The sequence below is a fragment of the Taudactylus pleione genome, unplaced genomic scaffold, assembly GCF_031769625.1.
Source record: "Taudactylus pleione unplaced genomic scaffold, aTauple2 ptg000556l, whole genome shotgun sequence".
Lineage (NCBI taxonomy): Eukaryota > Metazoa > Chordata > Amphibia > Anura > Myobatrachidae > Taudactylus > Taudactylus pleione.
Window position 1 is genome coordinate 6,245,001 of NW_028284958.1, and position 20,460 is coordinate 6,265,460.

Here is a 20,460-nt window from a genome sequence, read left to right on the forward strand (position 1 = left end):
AGTTCCGCAGAAATTTGATGGTGGGATCACCGTTCAACTTCCTGTAGGAATCAGTATCTGACAGTAAATTAAAGGATTCCGTTTCATAAAAAACTCGATCCATTACAACGATGCCCCCCCTTGTCAGCATTTTTGATTACTTATCTTGGTGTTATCGGCCGGGTTTTTTTAGGGCCTGTGTCTCTTTTTTTGTCAAATTCGATCTGGTCTTGCACTGTTCTGAAGATCTAGATCTCTTGACCAATTGTGAAAACATTTCTATAGATGGGCCCTTTGACTCTAGAGGGTAAAATATTGAATTTAACTTGAATTTTGGATTTTCATTTCTTTATTCCCAGTTTTTTTATAAGGATATTGTCGTTGTAATGGACAGAGTTTTTTTATGAAATAGAAGCCTTTAATTTACTGTCAGGGACTGATCTCTCTGGTAACCACCTCTCACTCCCACCTAAAGACATCTCCCCTGCCACTACCCACTTAAGAGTTCCCTATGATGCCCAGAGTCTCCCACAGATGTTTAAAAGCGCTCTCAAAACTCATCCCTTATATTGCAGCTTACTATAGTAAGGCTTATGGAGGCCCCATGGCAACCAAGTTGTGGGGTCCCCCCCAATATGCTCCATAGTGCCCCTCTGTATGCAACATACACAGCAGAGCATCTCCTGAGTCCTCTCACCAGCACCACGGATGTGATGATTCACTTGACACTGAGGAGCCCCCCGCCCTTAAGCCGGCTCTGCTAAAGTTCCACCTACTAAACACACACTAATACTTTAACTGTGCCCTCTTCCAATACTGATTTATGTTCTCACATGAGCAGTGCCCTCCCTACCTTTTGTATTCATGTCTGCATTTATTTTGTCTACCTTGTATATCACCGATTTCTGTATGTCCTGCTTTTTACCATTGTTCAGCAGTACAAAACTATGAAAATTCTAATCTATTAACATCATTGCCTGAAGTAAAATAGGTCTATAACTTAGTATATAAATATTTTCCCTTCTTGAGTAGAACTACAATGCAGGCCTCAACCATCTCATCTACCCTAGAGAACAGCCTTGAATATTGAATGCAGGCGAGTGGACAGGTTACCAGATAATTTGCTATAGTACTCTGCAGGGAAGTCATCTGTACCTGGGTACTTGTTCACATTTTGTTTTTTAATGTTGAGATCTACTCGCTAAGAATTTCAGCAGATTGACCAGATAGTTAGGGGAGTTTTGCCTATGAAAGGCAGTTATAAATTAAAATTTCCGTAGTGAGATTATACGATAATGTGGTTGCAAAGTGTTACTTATAACATTATAAGACTTAATTATGTGGTGCTATATGGAGCACATTATTGGTATTTTTACAAGTGTCACGTACATTTTACAGTTCAGAACATTTCGGTAAAAAAGGTTCATATTAGAGGTTTACTTTTCAGTTTTACGAAGAACCTCAAAGGACAGGGTCAGTAGTAACTGCTGCTTCTCTTGCTGTAATCTACTTCCCCATCCAAAGTGTGAAACCACATCTCAATCTCCATCAAACCAACAGCTAGGAAGCAGCGGCAAACGCAGGAGTATTTACACATGTTGTCCAAGCACCAGTTTATTCACAGGCTATGATTATTCAGTAAAAGCAATCAACTATATTATTATGTGCAAATCTTCAAATTTCTTGCATGCTACCCACAGTGTCAATGTACACTATCCAGTCTAAGATTTTATACAATAACATAATTGCGTCAGACACAACATACATAAAAAACCACCCATTTAGACCTAGGCTTAATCAACATACAGTGCCAAATACATTGCATAAACAATGGTTAAAATGACATACTCAGTAAGTCTTTGCTTTCTTTTGTTTTAACATTTATATACAAACTAGCAACCCAACCCGGCTTCGCACGGGATAAATTTCATCTCAAAGCCCCTTGCATCTCATAATAGCCTACGCCATGTCACCACAACCCCCTGCTTCTCACTCCTACCCCCCTGTATCTTACAACCTCCACTGTTGCTGTCCTGCAGCTGACTGAGGCCCGGCCACTGGGATGTGCTGAGAAGGGCAGGAAGGTCATGGATTAGAGATTTGTATTGCAGCTACCGTAACATTATCAGCAGCACGTACCCAGGGCTGGGGCACCTGTGCATATTTCCTCAGCCTCCATGTGCACCCCTCCCCAGCTGCCGAACATGGCGATGAGCAATGTCCTTTTTGCACAAAGTACCCTGTACTTCCTGGGTTTTCTGTTGAACTTCCTCACAATGGTGCTCCTGCCAGAGAACAGTGCTGACTTCCATGGGAGGTGCCTCCTGTTCACATAAGGCATGTGGGTGAGTGGGAACATCAAGATGGAGAGGGAGCACTTCACGGTGTAGTCCGTCTGAATGTTCAACATAGGGATGGGCATCGGATCCGATGGTTACTAACCATCAATGTTTTTGTTCCGATGGTAGTGTTTTTACCGTTTTATGGTGGTGGTCCGATGTTTGACACCATCGAATGGAAATCATTTTATGGTGTTCAGACTAGTTGTTTTTTTTGTTTTTGTTTTTTTTAATCCTGATAGCTATGCCTCCCCTGGCGCCTTCCTGTCTACTGTGTCTGCATCAGGGTATCTTCATGTGTTCATTGGAGGCCGTATGTCACTCTCTGTCTGCCTCAGATGTTACCCTGCTCAGTTCCTGACTCCCTCCACTCTCAAGACTGCTGCTAAGCAACACAACACATTGCTATCTCTGATTAGCTCTCACTGTCTCTTGCTGTTTCAGCACCCTAGTTAGCTACTATACAGCAGACTAGTGCAAGATTTTTTTTTCTGTGACTTGACTTCACTAAAATTGTCACAGCTCGGCTCCCTTTTGTCACTGATTAATGATACACCTAGATCATTCCTCTACCAATGCTGTATAGAATAGTAAAAACCCCATCAAAATCCATCCAGTGGTTCAAGAGATTAGCGCGAATGAACAGGCAGACCCCTAAAACGGGGGACTTCTTGATAGATAATTCTAAGAAAAGAAAAAAAAAAGTAAAACTACAAATGGTAGAACATGTATATGTACTTACATATAATGGAGCTTGCTGTGGATTAAGTTTCATGTCCCAGGATACTGTAACAAAGACAACAGACAGATGATCAACATTAACCAACTGTGGGCAATAGATTATACATTCAAAAGATTATACAATATTGGCTGAATTGAAAGATAATGGATTACAACATTCTATTTAAAGTTTGCAATTAAAATCACTGTTACAAAACTCGTTGGGACAAAGAAAGCGTGCCAATATTGTACAAATCCCTCTACAGCTAACGTAATTGATGATCTACATATTATGACATAAAACAAAAGGTGATTTGCAGTGGGTTCATTGGGTGTTATAAACATGTCACAAAAGAACAGATTTGTATAAACAATGAAGCGGACTCTTCCATTACATAACAAATTCCCTCATGACCCTGCCCAAACAAATGTAATAAATGATTACAGAAGGCAGAGGGCTACTAAGAAAGGTTCTTCTCAGTGGGAATGGCTAGCCTTGTAAAACAATAATTATGGAGGAGAGGGAATAAGGTGGGAGAGTTAGGAGTTGGAGGTCTAGGGGCCTCATTCCAAGTCACACGTAGGTCCGATTGTGGCCGAAATCTGAACGCAAATGAATCACAAATGAAATGTTAATGTGACTATGTGCACATGCTAATGCATACACATCTACATGATAGCACTGCCCCACTTATTCCCGTAAGTGAGAGCAGCTGTCATAATTATCGCCAAATGCGCCATCCACATGCTAGGTGATAAGTCTGAACTTGGTGTCCGGAATGCATATGCATACTTCGAAATAGTGAGTAACACTGGCTCACTGATATACCCATGATGTATCCCAACACACCCACAAAACTGTAATGGAGTTGTTTTGTTGCTGCCAAGAAGCCACCAAGAAATGCCCATGTAACGATTGACAGAAAAATTGGTGAGATACATACCCCTTTGAACCATGCGTGCATATGTTCACAAAGAAGCAAATGTAAGTTATGCACAGTATGGAGGGGTGGGATCCAGCAGCTGTTTTTACCTAGGAGTTGCAAGGCTGCAGCCCTCCTAGCAAAATCCACCACCACCTCAGTGTAGTCCATTACTACACTGGCTACTGTGACTGGCAGTGGCTTCCTATTGGAAGTGCCACCTGCCAGTCACATAAGCAGACAGACAGTCTCAGGGGGAGGTGTCTCCTCCCCCTGGGATTGCCAGTCCGAGCTGCTATTAGCATAGAGCGGCTTCCAGTAGGAAGCCGCTTCTCTGCCTTTCCGCCAGCCCTACCCGGCTCCTCGGGGCAGCAGACATTACAGCCCTTTGGAAGTCGGGGATATGCGCATGCGCTGGTCCCGGCGCCTGTCAGTTTCATTGTGCAAGTGCCAGGAGCCGATAAGTGCTGCTCCCTCTAGGCAGCAGCAGCTCCACTCTTCTAAGAGGGTAGGAGCTGCCGCTGGTGGGACCACTATATGTGACTGCATCCAGACCTACGTGTGACTCAGAACCAAGCCCTAGATTTGCAGATGTCCTGCACCATATATTGGAGGAGATTATAACTAGAGATATGCAAATTAATCTCAGACAAATTAATTCACACATTGCTCATGGTTTGACAGTAATTCTACAAAGAGCTTAATACCCACAGGAGGAACAGCTATTCACAAAGCATAGAATGTAAAGAAGCATTACCAAATGTAACAGGGCTATAGCCTTAAAAACAGAGTTTACAGCACTATATAGAGATGCCTGGCAAGAAGCATGTAGATGACATCTGTGACTGTGAGCTCTATATAGTAAGTTTTCTCTCTTCTCCCTATTTAAATAAACTGCTGTGAAATAGACAATTTCACCAAGTGTTTATATTTTTATATTCTCTTCCTGAGCAGTCCACATAGGACTCAGTAATGCTAATAAAGTAAAAGATAATTTTCTCTTCTTCAAACTCTTCTTTAAAAGAGAACGCCATTTCTATATGGCTTTATAGGTAGGAGAGAGTAGATCTTGGGTCTCCTTCTGCTTTCTCCCACAGTGTACCTGTGCCCAGCCCCTCACTCTTCCATTGGCTGCTGTATGCATGGACTCAGTCAATTTACGTCCTGCGTCTGTGCCAGATTGGCACATGTGTATTGCGGTTAAGCCTGGCAAGTGTTCGACAGAACAAAGCTTTTCTTCTTCATCTGTCCCGGCAGAGGCAATTATATAAATACAGCAGACGTGCAGAAGTGCTGCTCAAAGTGTCAAAAACTAAATATGATTATCATTCATTTTCTCTAAATAGAGCCCTATGACTTTTACTAGCTGCTAGTTGTAGTTTACTATTACTGTAGTACACCCATGAGCCTGCAGAACTCATACTTAGCTGTGTAAGCAGTACTGCAGCATTGGCTGCATAATTTAATCCTTATTTTCTTTTAAACCCTCAGAACACCACATTGACAGACAGATATATTCACTGACATTTTTAAATAAAATTTCAATAAAAGTAATGTTTTAAAGAGACTGTGTGCACCCATTATACCTTTTTTCTTCTTTTTGTTTTCTTTTACAAACAACAAATATAATTAGGCACTTGTAGTTAGTATTGTTTATTTCTATAGTTTCAGTCATATTACGCAGCACTGTGCAGAGAAGGTGAATCATTTCCAATGGCCCCGACTTCATGGTGCTTACGTTGTAAATTCTAAGGCAGCGATTCACCTGGTTTTATTTTTGGGCGGCGATAATTAATGGGCGCCTGATAGAGAAATTTGTTATGGGGGCCCATTACTTATCGCACTTGTTGCACACAAAAGCATCTAAAGTCCTTAGAGGAACCATGGACTTTTCGCACATTTCTGCTGCAAGTAGAAATGTTGGCGCCCATGGCTCTCACCCCCGATCATTTGAATTCCCCCCTTACAGTCCCTGACTTCATGGCCCTTACATTAAAAATTCTCTAACAAAGCACGAATGGTGTAAAGGTTAGAATTGTAGTCTTGGGTTCGATTCCCATCAAGCCCCTAACTGTGTGGAATTTGTACGTTCTTCCTATGCATGTGTGGGTATTCTTCCACAATCCAAAAACATACTGGTAGGTTAAATTGGCTGCCAAAAATGTGTACATGTGGTAGGGAATATAGATGGCCACATTTTCTCTATAAAGCGATGTGAATGGGTGTGTGCAATATAATTACGGTTATAAAATAAAAAATAATAGACATTCTATGGGCGAATTTTATCAAAAGTTAATTAACCTACTTATTATATATCATGGTCTCCTATCCAGGATCCCTCCGGACAGTCAGTAAATCAGAAGATGTGTCCGGAGGGCTTTTAATTGAAGACAGGCAGTGTCTAGAAATCTCACAAGAGACAGCACCAGCAACATTACCGATGCTGTCAATGTGCCCATCTCACACCCACTCTTGCAATGTAGGGTCGGATGTAGCGATCAGCGATGTAGTGCTGGACATAGAGGTGTCAAGAAGTTAGTGCAGAGATGTGGTGGGACTTAGTGAAGCATATAAAGTGTTCAGGGATGTAGTTTAGAGTATGAAAAGAACAAGGAAGCATTGCAAAATGTGGAATGGTAAGTGTGTAGTGCAGGGTACAGATGAACCATAGGGTTGCCACCTATCTATCATATAAGGGGCATGAGGGGGTCTGACATATATGGAGGGGCATTGGGGGCTATGGGCTGGAATATAAAGTGGCAGGAGGGGGATCTTAGGCATATGGAGAAGATGGCACCATAAAGCAACATGTGATCACCCCAATGCCTCCCCCCCCCCCCGTCCGAGAATCTGCAAATAAAAAGGTGGTTACCCCATTAGTATTACATTGATTTACAATACATAAATATTCAACAAGTAGAAAAATAGCTTCCATAAAAATATTAAAAACTAACATTTATTAGTTGGACTTTATACTGTATTGTGCAATTTCCACTAAAAACACATGAGTGAGAGAGGAGTCAATTAAATTCAGAATATCTGGAGGCCTGAGAGACAGAAAACAGAGTGGAACTGTCCAGCTAAAGCTGGTGACACGAGATGCCTATTGACTAGAGATGAGCAGGTTGGTTTACACACCAAAACTTTGGGGTTCAGAGTCCAACAGAGTCCAGACTCATAACTCTGGGGTACCAAGTAGAACAGGGTACAAACTTAGGTCTTCTCGCCAAGTTCGGAACTCTGATATGAAAAACGGATCTTGCGTGTTTTGGATTGCATTAAATTCTCTCCCTCGTGATTTCAGGTGCTGAGAGGTGGTCAAAATTGAATGAAAATTATTGGAAATTAAATGTAATTGATGTTAATACTATAGGAACAAAAACAGGTCCATGTTACATGATTTTAGCTATATATAAATTATTTCAAGAACTCCATAACCAAAACACTTGTGGGTGGTTTTGCCAAAACAAAAAACACAAGGATTTAGAACCAAAAGACAGGGATCTGCGCACCTCTCTAATATTTGCAGCCATACATTGAACCTTAAAGGAGCAAGTACAAGAAAAGTAATGCAAATGGAGAAAGAGGAGTACAACACTCATGAGCTTCCTTGCCATCAGGTGAAGAGAGTACCTGGCCACAGGTGCAGGATGTAGGGGGCAGCAAGTGAAGCCCTTAAGAGGCTGGCAAAGTGTACCAGGGGATATTTAAGTCCCTCAAATGCCACTTACTGCTATGGCAACCTGGTGGTCATGATTTTTTCACTAGCCAATCACTTTCTCCTGTCCATTTATAAACAGCCCCTTGGTCTGACTTATGTAATATTTATACACTGAGAACTGATAGTGTCATTCATGGAGGTCAGCCCCGATGGTGGGTGGGCCAAGAAGAGCCAATGGTGTAATGAACTATACATTTGTCCTATCTTATATTTAGAGTGGAGTTATCCTTCAACTTGCATGTCACAATCTAAAACTATTGTTTAATATAATAAAAATAAAAGCACATAAGTTCTGCCTTCTCTGTAAATACATTGTAATGTTAAATTATTTTTCACGGTGCACATTTTTAAAATTAGCATTTTGATTATGGCGCTCATTTGTGTTTGTTGTGGGCTTAGCTAAAACTCCAGAACAGAGCAGAAGCAACTGTAGTTTATAGTTCATGTTAGTTTGTATATTTTTGTATAAAGCTTTCTTTGCATTTGAGTAAACAAGTACAGATGTGTAGCTGCTTATATGTTACACATCAAAGTATTAAACTTACTTACAAGGCCCTACATCAAAACATACTCTAGATCAGTGGTCTCCAACATTGAGGTGTGAACTACTTTAGGAAAATGAAACCTCCTGAAGAGCTACTAAAATTGTAAAAAAAAAAAAAAAAATCTGGCTAATAACTGAACAATTGAAGGTATTTAATGAAAAACAAAACTGTTTCATGGAAAATAAAAATGCATTTAATTATTACAATTATATTGTTGTAGTTTGTAAATAAAATTTAAGCGCAAACACATTTCACTGTTAATTACCGGCTCCAAGGAGGTACGTGCAGTAGAGGAGCAAATGATAAAGGCAGCACTGCTGAGTGATATTCCGGCCGGGCTGGATGGGAGTCGCTCGCTCAACCGTGGTGTAGGTGGGTAAAACCACGGGGAAGCATGTCAGGTGATTGCTGTAGAGGCTGCGGCAATCACCTCACGTGCTTCCCTGTGGCTCCACCCATGGCGTCAATGCCGCAGGGGAGCATGCGTCAGAGGTCACTACCTCCTAGTTGACTCGGCAGTACTGCAGCTAGGTGTGCTACCAAAATTAAGACCGCGAGCTATCGGTAGCTCTCGAGCTACAGGTTGGAGACCACTGCTCTAGATTACAGGTTCTCAAACTCGGTCCTCAGGACCGAAAACAGTGCATGTTTCCCAGGTCTCCTCATAGAATCACAATTCTCTACCTGTGGATCTTTTAAAATGTATAAGTGAGTAATGAATGCACCTGTGCACTTGCTGGGTGACCTGGAAAACATGACCTGTGTGGGGTCCTGAGGACAGAGTTTGAGAACCACCGTTCTAGATGTTATTTTCATATCATTTAAAAATCATTTCAACGAGATCCATACTTTATCTAGAAAGAGTAAATATCTTACACAATACAAATTACAATACCGCACCAAATTTCAAATTAAACATTAACCAACACATAGCTGGACTAATGGTAACAAATAATTAATTCACAAGAAACATTTCTAAAGCATGAGACACGAATTCCTAACCAATTGATTGGATGCATATCAGTTCTTTGGGGCTGCTCAGTAAATGACATAGGCCTTGAATCAGCTAGGAAAGCAGTTGCGTATATGCACACATTCAATTAATTTGTACTGCGCATGCATCGCAGTGCGCGTTCGCGAATTAACAATTGTGATGGGAACTGCATATGCTACGCAGCCCCAGAGCAGGGCGATTGACAGGAAGTGCCGTTTGTGGGTGGTGACAGGGAAGTGGTCAGGCGAACGCAGACGTGCCAGTGCGTTTCAACGACGTTGCATGGGAGTGCATAAATTAGCCACTGCAATACCAGACACCTCCTGAGGTCTCATAGCGTGCGCTGAAGTTATCAATTCCTGAGTGAGGTCTGGGCTTCCTTTACTGTGCGCAGGGATTCAATGTTACCAATTGTTTCGCTATGTTGCCCTAGTATACAGATGTGAGTAAGGGGAAGTGGGCGTCCTTATGTCAGGCTGCGTACGCAATGTGAATGTAAACATTTACATATCACCACTGATATTAGCAATGCACTTGCGTGCGTATAAGCAGAATAACGTTCCTTGCTTAATCATGTCCATAGTGAGCAGGGACGTCTGGTCAGGGTAAGTGGAGCCTCCTCCCTGTCATACTCCAGAGTTTGATATAAAAATCATGTTTTTATACATGTGTGCCTCCCCAGCCATTGACCTCACTGATGGTGAGTTGACTGGCCACAAAAGTTGGTTCTCGGCAGAGCTGCCCCATTTTTAAGTCCTGTTATATGCAAAAGTTGTGGATGAAAAAAAAAAAAACTGCAATCAATAGGCCATTACAGTGTCACTGAGTGATAACAGATTGTAAACCAAGCAAAAAAAAAAATACCAAAACTTCCCAAGGATCACAAAAATAGTTAGGAATTAAAGTTTTTGCTATCATTTAACTTATCATCTTGAAGTGGAATACTGTAGGTCACCCTCATCTCATTTGCGTAAGGTGGCATAAATGGGCAGCATAAATATTAATAAAAATGTTGATTCATGGATGACCAATCCACATTACAAAGTGATAATAGTACTAAAGAAAAGAAAAAAAAAAACTTTATAAAAGTAAGTCTGCTCAAAAATAACTTCCCAAGAACAAAAATAGCCCTTATATAGAGACACACAAATGTTACTGGTCAGTGTGCTCTTTCATTCTCCTCACATAGATGACCTCTCTAGGTGCACTTCTGCTCTTTGACCTGTAGCTGCATATAGCAGGATGTCAGAAAGATACATTTGAATATATAAATATATAGTACTCATGTTACAAAATATGCACAATATTTTTTTTTGTTATAGGGTACAAAGTAAAGCCTTAAGGGGTGGGGGGACAAAAGCTGGCAGCAATTTTATTATACTGTATAAAAATTTAAAAAAACACACAGACAAAACTATATTGAAACTCCAGCTCTCTTATCTCACTGAACAATTCTGATGCTTTTATGATTGATACAAAGAGTCATTTAAAGCTTTTCAGCATCTATGCTAAAGTCATTACACAATTACATGTCTGTTGCAAAAGCTGGCTGGCTTGTACATCTTCTAATTGAATTACTCTGTCTGCGATTCCAAGGCAATCAAAATAGCAAGCAGTCAACAAGGACAGAATTTATTAATACATCCTATTTATCAGACAGGAACATTGTCCCTTTCTCTAAGCAAAACTTGCACAACATAAAGGGCTCTTACTCAATGATCCTATATGGATGGATCACATTGTCCCATTGGGTCATAAGCACTTTTTATTAAGTTATTACCAATTTGGTTCGGGAGATTGGGTATTCTTAAAATATACTCCCTTCCTAAGATTCTATGTGTGTGGCAGACACTCCCTATTAAGTTACCTCCCAGATGCTTTGAGGTTAGACATGATGTTTGGGCCAAAAGATAGGGGAGGACTGTGTCTCCCGAATATACAGGGGTATTAACAGGCCTGACTCCTTAATAGAATTTTAGAATGGTGTAGAGCAGACATAACCAAACACTGGGTACATAGAGAATTAAGCATTAGATGTCCCCATTGCTATTGCTCCATGGCTCCCCATCCTCCCTACTACCTCCCATCCTACTATAGGACCCACCTTAATATGTTGGAGAACCCCAAGAAAATCCCCTTCAATAGCCTCACTAGCTTCCTCCTATATCTTGTTTGTATTCAAATGAACAATTCCCTCCTGGCACTAACAGAGCTTTCCAATCTTGGTATGATGTGGGACTTTTTCCGAGTCAGACAGCTAGAGAGTAAAGGCAAAATTGTGCTCTTCAATGATGTACGTGAAAAGTGGAACTTGCGATGGGTTGAGAACTGGCGCTATTTACAGGTTCACCATTATCTACAAACTCTTGGTTCGTCTGGGGCTGTACTCTCGGCTCTGTGTGTTAAATTTATTTTCCTATGCTAAACTCCAATAAAAATATTTTGCCCTAAATTATTACCAGTTATTTATACAGTGCATACATATTCCACAGTGTTTTACAGAGAATAATTGGCCATTCATATCAGTTCCTACCCAGTGGAGCTTACAATCTATGTTCTCTACTACATGTACAAGCACACACATACATACACACCTACCAGTATGTTTTTGGTTTGTGGGAGGAAACCAGCGCCCCAGGAGGAAACCCCCGCATGGGTGAACATACAAACTCTACACAGTTAGAGCTGTGGTGGGACTCTACTACAGGACCTCAGTGCTGTAAAGCAGTAATGCAAACAATTACACAAACCACGTTGCCCCTTATTCTCATTGCAATCTGACTAGAAGAATGTGTGGCACTTAACCACTTGGATCATTATTTTCCTACAGATTGTAATCTTACGACGAGGGTCCTCTTAGTCTTTTTATTTCAGTGTTTGCTGCCAATTATAAACTTCTTGGTTATGAGGCACTATATAATTAAATCGTAATAGTAACCCAAAAATAGGTTTTGGGATTTTTTTGGGGTGTTCTGTTGCAGGTAATGACCACCTACCAACACTAATCAGCCATATAACCATATAATTAGCTCTCATACAACAGCATCATCTTTATATGACAGTATCATATGGCAAAGCAATCATCAGTAATCACTGGACTCTGTTTGCTCACTCTAAGAACTTTACTTGCTAATATTTGGGCTGGCTCTCTGATTTCACAAATATTTTACAGCATAATGTACTGTATCTGTGCCAATTCAGTTTATCTCTACCTTAATTATTTGCCAAGCCTGTCATCTGTCTTCTAACACAGTTTACATTAATAATCCATTTTTTCCCTGCTAAATCTCCATTTTTCCTTCCCTCAATTATATCCTTTTATCAATACAAAAATACACCTTCTTCCACTGTACTTTTACTTGATTCTCTGCAAATCTTCTGCACTTTCTCTTACATATATACTCTATCCCTACATCTACATTGCCTCCCCAAACTCTACCCAGCCACACCATGACCATGTTTTCATCCAATTCCTCCTCCACTCAGTGTATACCCGATCCACTGCTTTGCCCCCTTCTTCCACCTTTATAATTTCCCCCTTATCTCCTCCACCTCCTCCGTCTGCCTTCCTCCCTCTCCTCTCCCATTACTCCACATTTGTTCTCTTCTACCCCACCTGGGTCCTACTACCCCACCGCTAATCCCTCCTCCAAGCCTCCTCTCCATGCCATGCCACCCCACCTCCACCCACATCTCATTAAACTCCCTCCCTGCCCACCTCCTTCGGGTTCTCTTCCCAACACTGGTGCCCGCACACCCAAATTAATCTCACCTTCTCGTCACAGCAACCCTGATAATCTTATTCACATCTCTCCCATAAACACTGTCTCTCTATCTTGTGCCCTCTGGAATGCCAGATCAGTCTGTAATAAACTGGTTCCCACCCATGATCTTTTCATTTCCAAAAACTTGCATCTCCTAGCCATTACTGAAACCTGGATTTCACCCTCTGACACCACTTCCCCTGCAGCTCTCTCTTCTGGGGGCCTCACCTTCTCTCACACCCCTCACCCCGAGGGTCGCATGGTGGTGGTGTGGTGGTCCTTCTATCCCCAGGTTACTCCTACCAACTCCTACCCTCTGAACCATCTCTTACTTTCTCTACATTTGAGGTTCATGCTATTCGCCTCTTCCAACCAGTACACCTGCGAGTAGCTGTCATTTACCGTCCCCATGGCCCTCCCTCTAAGTTCCTTGACAACTTTGCTTCCTGGCTCCCTCACTTTCTCTCCTCTGACCTCCCCTCCATTATCCTTGGTGACTTCAATATTCCAATTGATATCCCCACAGAATCCTCTGCCTCCAAACTCCTTACCCTCACATCTTCATTTGGTCTCTCACAATGGACCTCCTCACCCTCACATGTGAGTGGGCACTCACTTGATTTAGTCTTCACTCACCGCTGTAATATTTCTAATTTTTCCAACTCCCCATTCCCTCTCTCTGATCATCACCTTCTCTCTTTTAACCTCTCTCTCTCCCTCCTCTCCCTCCGAAGGCCACCATCACTAAGCGTAACATTGAGGCTATCAATGCTGTTTCTCTATCTTCCCTGCTTGACCCTCTTCTCTCACCTATCCTCTCTCTCTCCTGGCCTAAACAAGCTGCTTCCCTATACAATGCCTCCCTTACTTCTGCTCTGGACTCTGTTGCACCGGCAATCACTACTCACCCTCGCAGATCCACACTACAACCCTGGCATTCCAAATGCACCAGATATCTGCAAAAGTGTTCAAGAACTGCCGAGCGACAGTGGAGAAGATCACGCTCTAAGGCAGATTTTCTCCACTTCAAATTTATGCTCTCATCCTACAGTGTGGCCCTTTCCCTATCTAAACAGTCATATTTCAAAAACCTCATTTCCTCCCAGTCCTCAAATCCCCAGCGTCTCTTCACCACCTTCAACTCCCTCCTCTGTCCACCCCCTCCCCGCCTCCCCTCCTCACTCACTGCCATTGACTTTGCTACCTACTTTACATCCAAAATCGATTCCATATGTCAGGACATCACATCCCACCAGTCCCCCTGCTCTACACCTCCTTCTTTCCCTGATTACCCATCTCCATCCATTTCACCGACTCAGACAGCCTTCTCCCCTGTATCTGGAGAGGAAGTCATGGCTCTCATCCAGTCCTCCCCCCTTTCAACCTCCCCCTTGACCCTATCCCTTCACATCTCCTCTGCTACCTCTCTCCTTGTGACTGTTCCCGTCTTGCCCACCTCCTCAATCTGTCCCTCTCATCTGGCACTGTCCCTTCTGCATTCAAATATGCGATAGTCTCCACCATTCTTAAAAAACCTACCCTTGATCCCAACACTCTCTCCAACTACCGTCCCATCTCTCTCCTCCCTTTTGCCTCTAAGATCCTTGAGCGTGTTGTTTACAAACGCCTTACCACCTTTCTTTCCTCCCACTCCCTCCTTGATCCTTTTCAGTCTGGCTTCAGTTCTCTCCACTCCACTGAATCTGCCCTCACAAAAGTCAGCAATGACCTCCTTGCTGCCAAATCCAAGGGCCACTACACTCTGCTTATTCTCCTTGACCTCTCTGCTGCCTTCGACACTGTTGACCACCCTCTCCTGTTGCAAATCCTTCACTCCCTTGGTTTACGTGACACTGCTCTCTCCTGGCTGTCGTCCTACCTCTCAGACTGGTCCTTCTCGGTCTCTTCTCATGACTCCTCTACCTCACCACAGCCTCTTACAGTAGGTGTTCCCCAAGGTTCCGTTCTTTGACCTCCACTATTCTCCCTCTATACGTCCTCTCTAGGTGAACTCATCAGCTCATTTGACCTCCATTATCATCTCTATGCTGATGATACTCAGATCTACCTTTCCTCCCCTGACCTCTCCCCACTCATATCTCCAACTGTCTCTCTGCTATTTCTTCCTGGATGTCCCAGCGATTTCTTAAACTTAATATGTCTAAGACTGAGCTGGTCATTTTTCCACCCTCCAACATAACCTCACTTCCCACTATTTCTTTAACAATTGATGGCACAACTATCTCTTCTAGCCCCAACGTGCGCTGTCTTGGAGTTATCCTGGACTCCTCCCTCTCCTACAAACCACATATCCAGAGCCTCTCAGTCCTGTCGCTTCCATCTCAAAAATATTTCCAAGATTAGACCTTTTCTCACCCAGGATGCCACCAAAACCCACATACACTCACTGGTCATATCCAGATTGGACTACTGTAACCTTCTCCTATCTGGCCTCCCCAACTCCCATCTCTCACCTCTCCAGTCTGTCCTCAATGCTGCTGCTCGACTCATCTTCCTCTCCAAACGCTCTACATCTGCCTCCCCTCTCCTACAAGCCCTCCACTGGCTCCCCTTCCCTTTTAGAACCCAATTCAAGGTTCTCACACTTGCTTACAAAGCCCTCACCCATTCCTCTCCCATTTACATCTCTGACCTCATCTCCCTCCACTCTCCTGGCCGCCCCCTTCGATCAACCAATGCACACCGCCTCTCATGCCAACTGATTACTTCCTCCCACTCCCGCCTCCAAGATTTTGCCCGTGCTGCTCCCGACCTTTGGAACTCTCTCCCTCTCAGGCTCTCCACCTCTTTACAATCCTTCAAACGGGCTATCAAGACCCACTACTTCATCAAAGCCTTCCAGCTCCCATCCTAACTTGCTGCAACATGCTCCTTCCTCCGTTTAACCCATCTGTGTCACACCTGTTTGTCTGCCCCTACCCTTTAGAATGTAAGCTCTTACAAACAGGGCCTCTACTCTCTTGTGCTTCTACTTACTTTACTTTTGCCTACTTCTTACCCCCCTCCAGGGCACCTAACACTTGGTTGCTTACGCTCTGTTGCATATCTAGGTGTTATGGTCACTTATGTATCAATGTATATTATCCATGTCCTTGTCCTATTTTGTACTGTAAGTCAGTTGTCAAATTATTTGTTTATGTACTTTGTAAGGCGCTGCGGAACACTTGTGGCGCCATATAAAGGATAATAATAATCAGTAATGGCAAAATACACCAAGCTATGGGGCAGATTTATCAAAGCTTGTAGAGAAATAAAGTACTAACTAATCAGCTTCTAACTGTCATTTTAAACGCTGTGCTTGAAAAATGACAGTAAGAAGCTGAATGGTTGGTACCCAGCTTTCATAAATATGCCCCTATGTTGGCAACATCATTACACTGCTTGGTATGGGATACTGTATAAAAATGCCTCATAGCCCATTCACATCTCACCAGTGTGTTCTATGACTTGTGTAAAAAACTAAAACCATTTATACTGAAATATATCAGCATTCCTTTAAAAAAAAAAAAAAAAAACACACACAAACAGAAAGAACTAATCCACCCTGTTATTAAACTGTTGAGCAGTCACATTGTACTATTACATCGTTTTTTTATGTTTAGCACGAAGCTGCTCAATTAAAACATAAAAAAAAAGAATGCTAAACCTCCAGCAATCATTCCTTCAGCTGCTTTGTGGTTTTCCCACATGCTAAGTCAATCAGATTGCAAAATGAAATACAGTGTTAGTGGAACAAATGGAACTAAAGAATAATACACAACTTTTTTTTTTTTTTTGCAAGGGGTGGGAAGGATTTATGTAAGTGTGCTTTTGCCAAACTACATGGTTTCTGTGGTTTTATGTATGGTTTGTAAACTATTACTAAAGGCAAAATCGAACCGCATAATTAGGTTTTCAGCGGCCAGGAGCCAGAAGGGCGGCGGCTACAGAAGTGGGACAAGGGAGTGAGCAAGGAGAGTCCCCCAATCACAGGGATCCCCTTCATAATCATTTGTGCTGTTGGGCGTATTATACCCTGATATCATGCTCTATTTCCTCCCCGAGACTCCACCCCTTCTTTCATTTACCCTCTCTTTATCCATCTCTGACTCTAGTCCCTGCCCCATCCTCTACCATGGCCTGTCTCCATTCTTCTCCTCCAGAGATCCACAGTGTGCAAAGACCAGAAAGCCATCTTCCAGCCAAGACAAGCATATGAAGAGGGGTAGATTAACTTGGGAGAAAGGGAGTATATCTACTAATCTTATCAGGTATGGGGGTAATGTTATCAGGGAGGTAGATTTTAGGGTGTGTAGTAAAGCTGTGCATTAGTTTATACATATACTTCTAGACACTAAAGGTGCCCATACACGGTGCGACGCATCATGTAGGACGACTGCCGATCCGCAGGCAATCGTGCGGTCCCCGCAGACCGCATGATATGCCGGCTCCCCCATCCTTCATCTGAATGGGATCGTACATCGCATCCCAGATCAGATGAACATGCAGGAAGACCTGGGGATGCAACTTACGAACCCGAGCGAGCACGCAGCACGATATCAGGTAAGATATCGTGCCCATACACGGCACGATATAGCACCAATATAGTGCTGATCCGTCGGATTGGCACATATATCGTGCCGTGTATGGGGGCCTTTATACGAGTAGATATATATTTATACACACACACACACACGTGTTCCTGAGGAAGGCGTAACCGAACCCCGAAACGTTGAGAGAGAGAGAGAATATACCAAGAGAGAGAGAGAATATACCAACTTTCTAGGTAAGGAGCGTTAAGCTTGCAACTAAACCCAATCCAATGGAGTGATGTATATCTCATGATAATTCCAGTGTGGGACCATAGTTGTATGGGGCCTCAAGGAGGGATCACTGGGAGGAGGGGCTAGGGAGATATAAGGAATTGCCATAGGGCCTCTTCTGCCAACATAATGCCTTCCCCATTATTACACGGTGGTTGGAATGATGAGACTGTGAAAATATTTGTTCCAGTATATTGTGTAATACAATGTGTATTCTGTAATGTATAGCTATCATATAAATGATTGTAAAAAAATCAGACAATGACCTGGCACCCATCAATTACCACTTCTGGTCATACACCAATTTCCCCAGGGCCGTAGCTAGGGTAGTGTGACCAGTGCCATGACACAGGGCACCATAGGGCAGGGGGTGCTGTTTGGGCCTGTCAATTTTCTGTTTATTATCATTCTAAATTGTAGCTGCCTCTTATTTCATCCCCAGCATCTCCTGACCTCCCCCTCTCTCTTCTCTGGCCCTTCCCCATGAGGCTATGACCCTTTTTTGGGTGCGTTATGTCCCTATTTGAAAAACAGGACACCAAAAAGTTACGGCTCTGAATTTCCTTGTACCTAAAGGACACTTTCATATTGACTTTGACACTTAATATACATATATTCATATACAATTATAATATTTTTTCTTAAAAAAAGCAGATTTCTCAAGTCAAAAATGAACCAGCTAGATGCATTTAAATGTAGTTCTCCTTATCTGTTTTATGTGTATTTAGTACAATAAAGGTAAGTATATTTTCCAAAATAAGATCAACTTTCAAAATGGATTATTAAATGCTTCTGAGACTGTTGTAGAAGGTTGTACTGTACTTTCTCATATCCTTTCTTTGCTCTCCCACTTATGGGCTCTGGTCTGTGTTAATCAGAGACTGTCTGTCCAGTAGATTGCAATGATACAGCTCCATTATAAGAAGAAACAGATGGAAGGGGATTACGTGCCCAATACTTTCCGGCACACACACACACATATTATATATATATATATATATATACACACACACACACACACACACACACACACAAACAAATCTCATATAATGCAGCCTATTAACTCAGATGCGATACCACAAGGCCGTGATGTCACAGGTTTTAGTGAATAGACTGCATTCTGTAATATCGGTTCAGGCGATAAATTGGCTGCTTCCACAGCATGTTTGTTACAGATACCCCTGAATAACCTTTTAACATTTTCTATATTAATTGCATTAAGAAAACAGCCGCACATATTGCCCAAAAAATGTACTTCTGTATAATGATATAGCTGATTTGGTTGTTTCAAACAATACAAAACAAGCCAAAACTATTTTCCCTTGGTGTTTCTCCCTGCCAATGTTACATACATGTACTCCACTTAAATTCCTGGAATAACACCCCCAAGGAATCCAAGCAACAGTGAGCTTCCTGTCCTGACAAGCTAGCAATAAAAGAGTTAGGAATTAGTATTAGTAGAGTAAAATAAAGTTAGGTTAATTCCACAGTCTGTGCATCGGACGTACTAAGCACTGTTGACACAAATACAAAAATAAACATGATTAGAACAGAAAAACAAAGCTGCCAGGCTGTTTAAGTGTAAGCCAAGGACCTTGCCATTGTGTTGTGACTGAAAGACATAATTAAACATTTTGTTTTTATGTTTTTTAACAATGTTTTTCATATTTACCATCCAAGTCCAACCCTACATAGCAAAACTAATTAAGTGATTACTGTAATCCATAAAACACTTTAAACACAAACACTGACCTGGAAAAACGACAGGCTTGCTCTAGGAACTGTGGCTAATCTGTAACTCACCTGCAAAGCCTTGGGAATATAATGTGCTGCTAACAGAGCAATCCAGACACAGGCAGGCATTCACTTGTGGTTTCCGTTAGGTGAAAAAATTAATCAATAATAAGTTTTCAGCAGCACAGCAGAATTCACAATAATATATGTTGGACCTGCATAAGCATCTGCTGGGATTCAGAAAGAGATGCCAACATGTGTTGGGATATTACCCAGTTTGTAGCAAAACTATCAATTTGATATTTCGTAAAACGGCAACATAATAAACCAACTGATTTGTTACACCAGTGTTTTTCAACCACTGTGCCGTGTGCCACGAACAGTTGTCAAGTGTGTCTCGAGCTCAGTGCAGTAAGGGCTGACTTGTACTGCTGGCCCAGGTATTGTTGGACTCTTCAGGGAGTCTCAGGTGTGCCCAGGTGACCTTTGGAGATGCGGCGACGTGACATAGGTCACGCATGCCGTGTTGTATGCCCGAATGCGCAATGCTCCCAGATCTGCGCTGTGTGCTCAGTCACTGAGTGAGACTGAGCAACCGCAGCCAATGAGGGACAGGAAAGAGGATATAGTATAGGTGCGTACACAACGATTTTTTGAACAATTTAACTATAACGACGTCGTTATCGTTCAAAAAATCGTTCAGTTTCTGAGTTATAATAATGAACGAAAATCGTTCAAGCGCGCTCCCGTTTGTAGTTAATTTCAGACTGTCTAACATAACGATTTTCATTAAGGGAAGTAACATTTCTTGTTCATCATTGTAAAAATCGTTCATTACACTTCAAAAAATCGTTCACTTTTCAAGGGAAAAATCTGCCAAATAATCATTGGTTACAAAAACGTTACGTGTGTATGCAC

At 42.2% G+C, this 20,460-nt stretch overlaps 1 protein-coding gene across 1 annotated transcript in view; it reads right to left on the reverse strand.

Annotated features, from left to right (window-relative positions):
- Window positions 1–20,460, reverse strand: part of AKAP13 (A-kinase anchoring protein 13) — a 312,402-nt gene that overhangs the window by 242,940 nt on the left and 49,002 nt on the right. Inside the window, exon 3 of the mRNA XM_088452667.1 lies at window positions 3,061–3,104. Coding sequence (XP_088308793.1) covers window positions 3,061–3,093 — 33 coding nt within the window. The 5' untranslated portion in view covers window positions 3,094–3,104. The remainder of the gene's footprint in view (window positions 1–3,060; window positions 3,105–20,460) is intronic.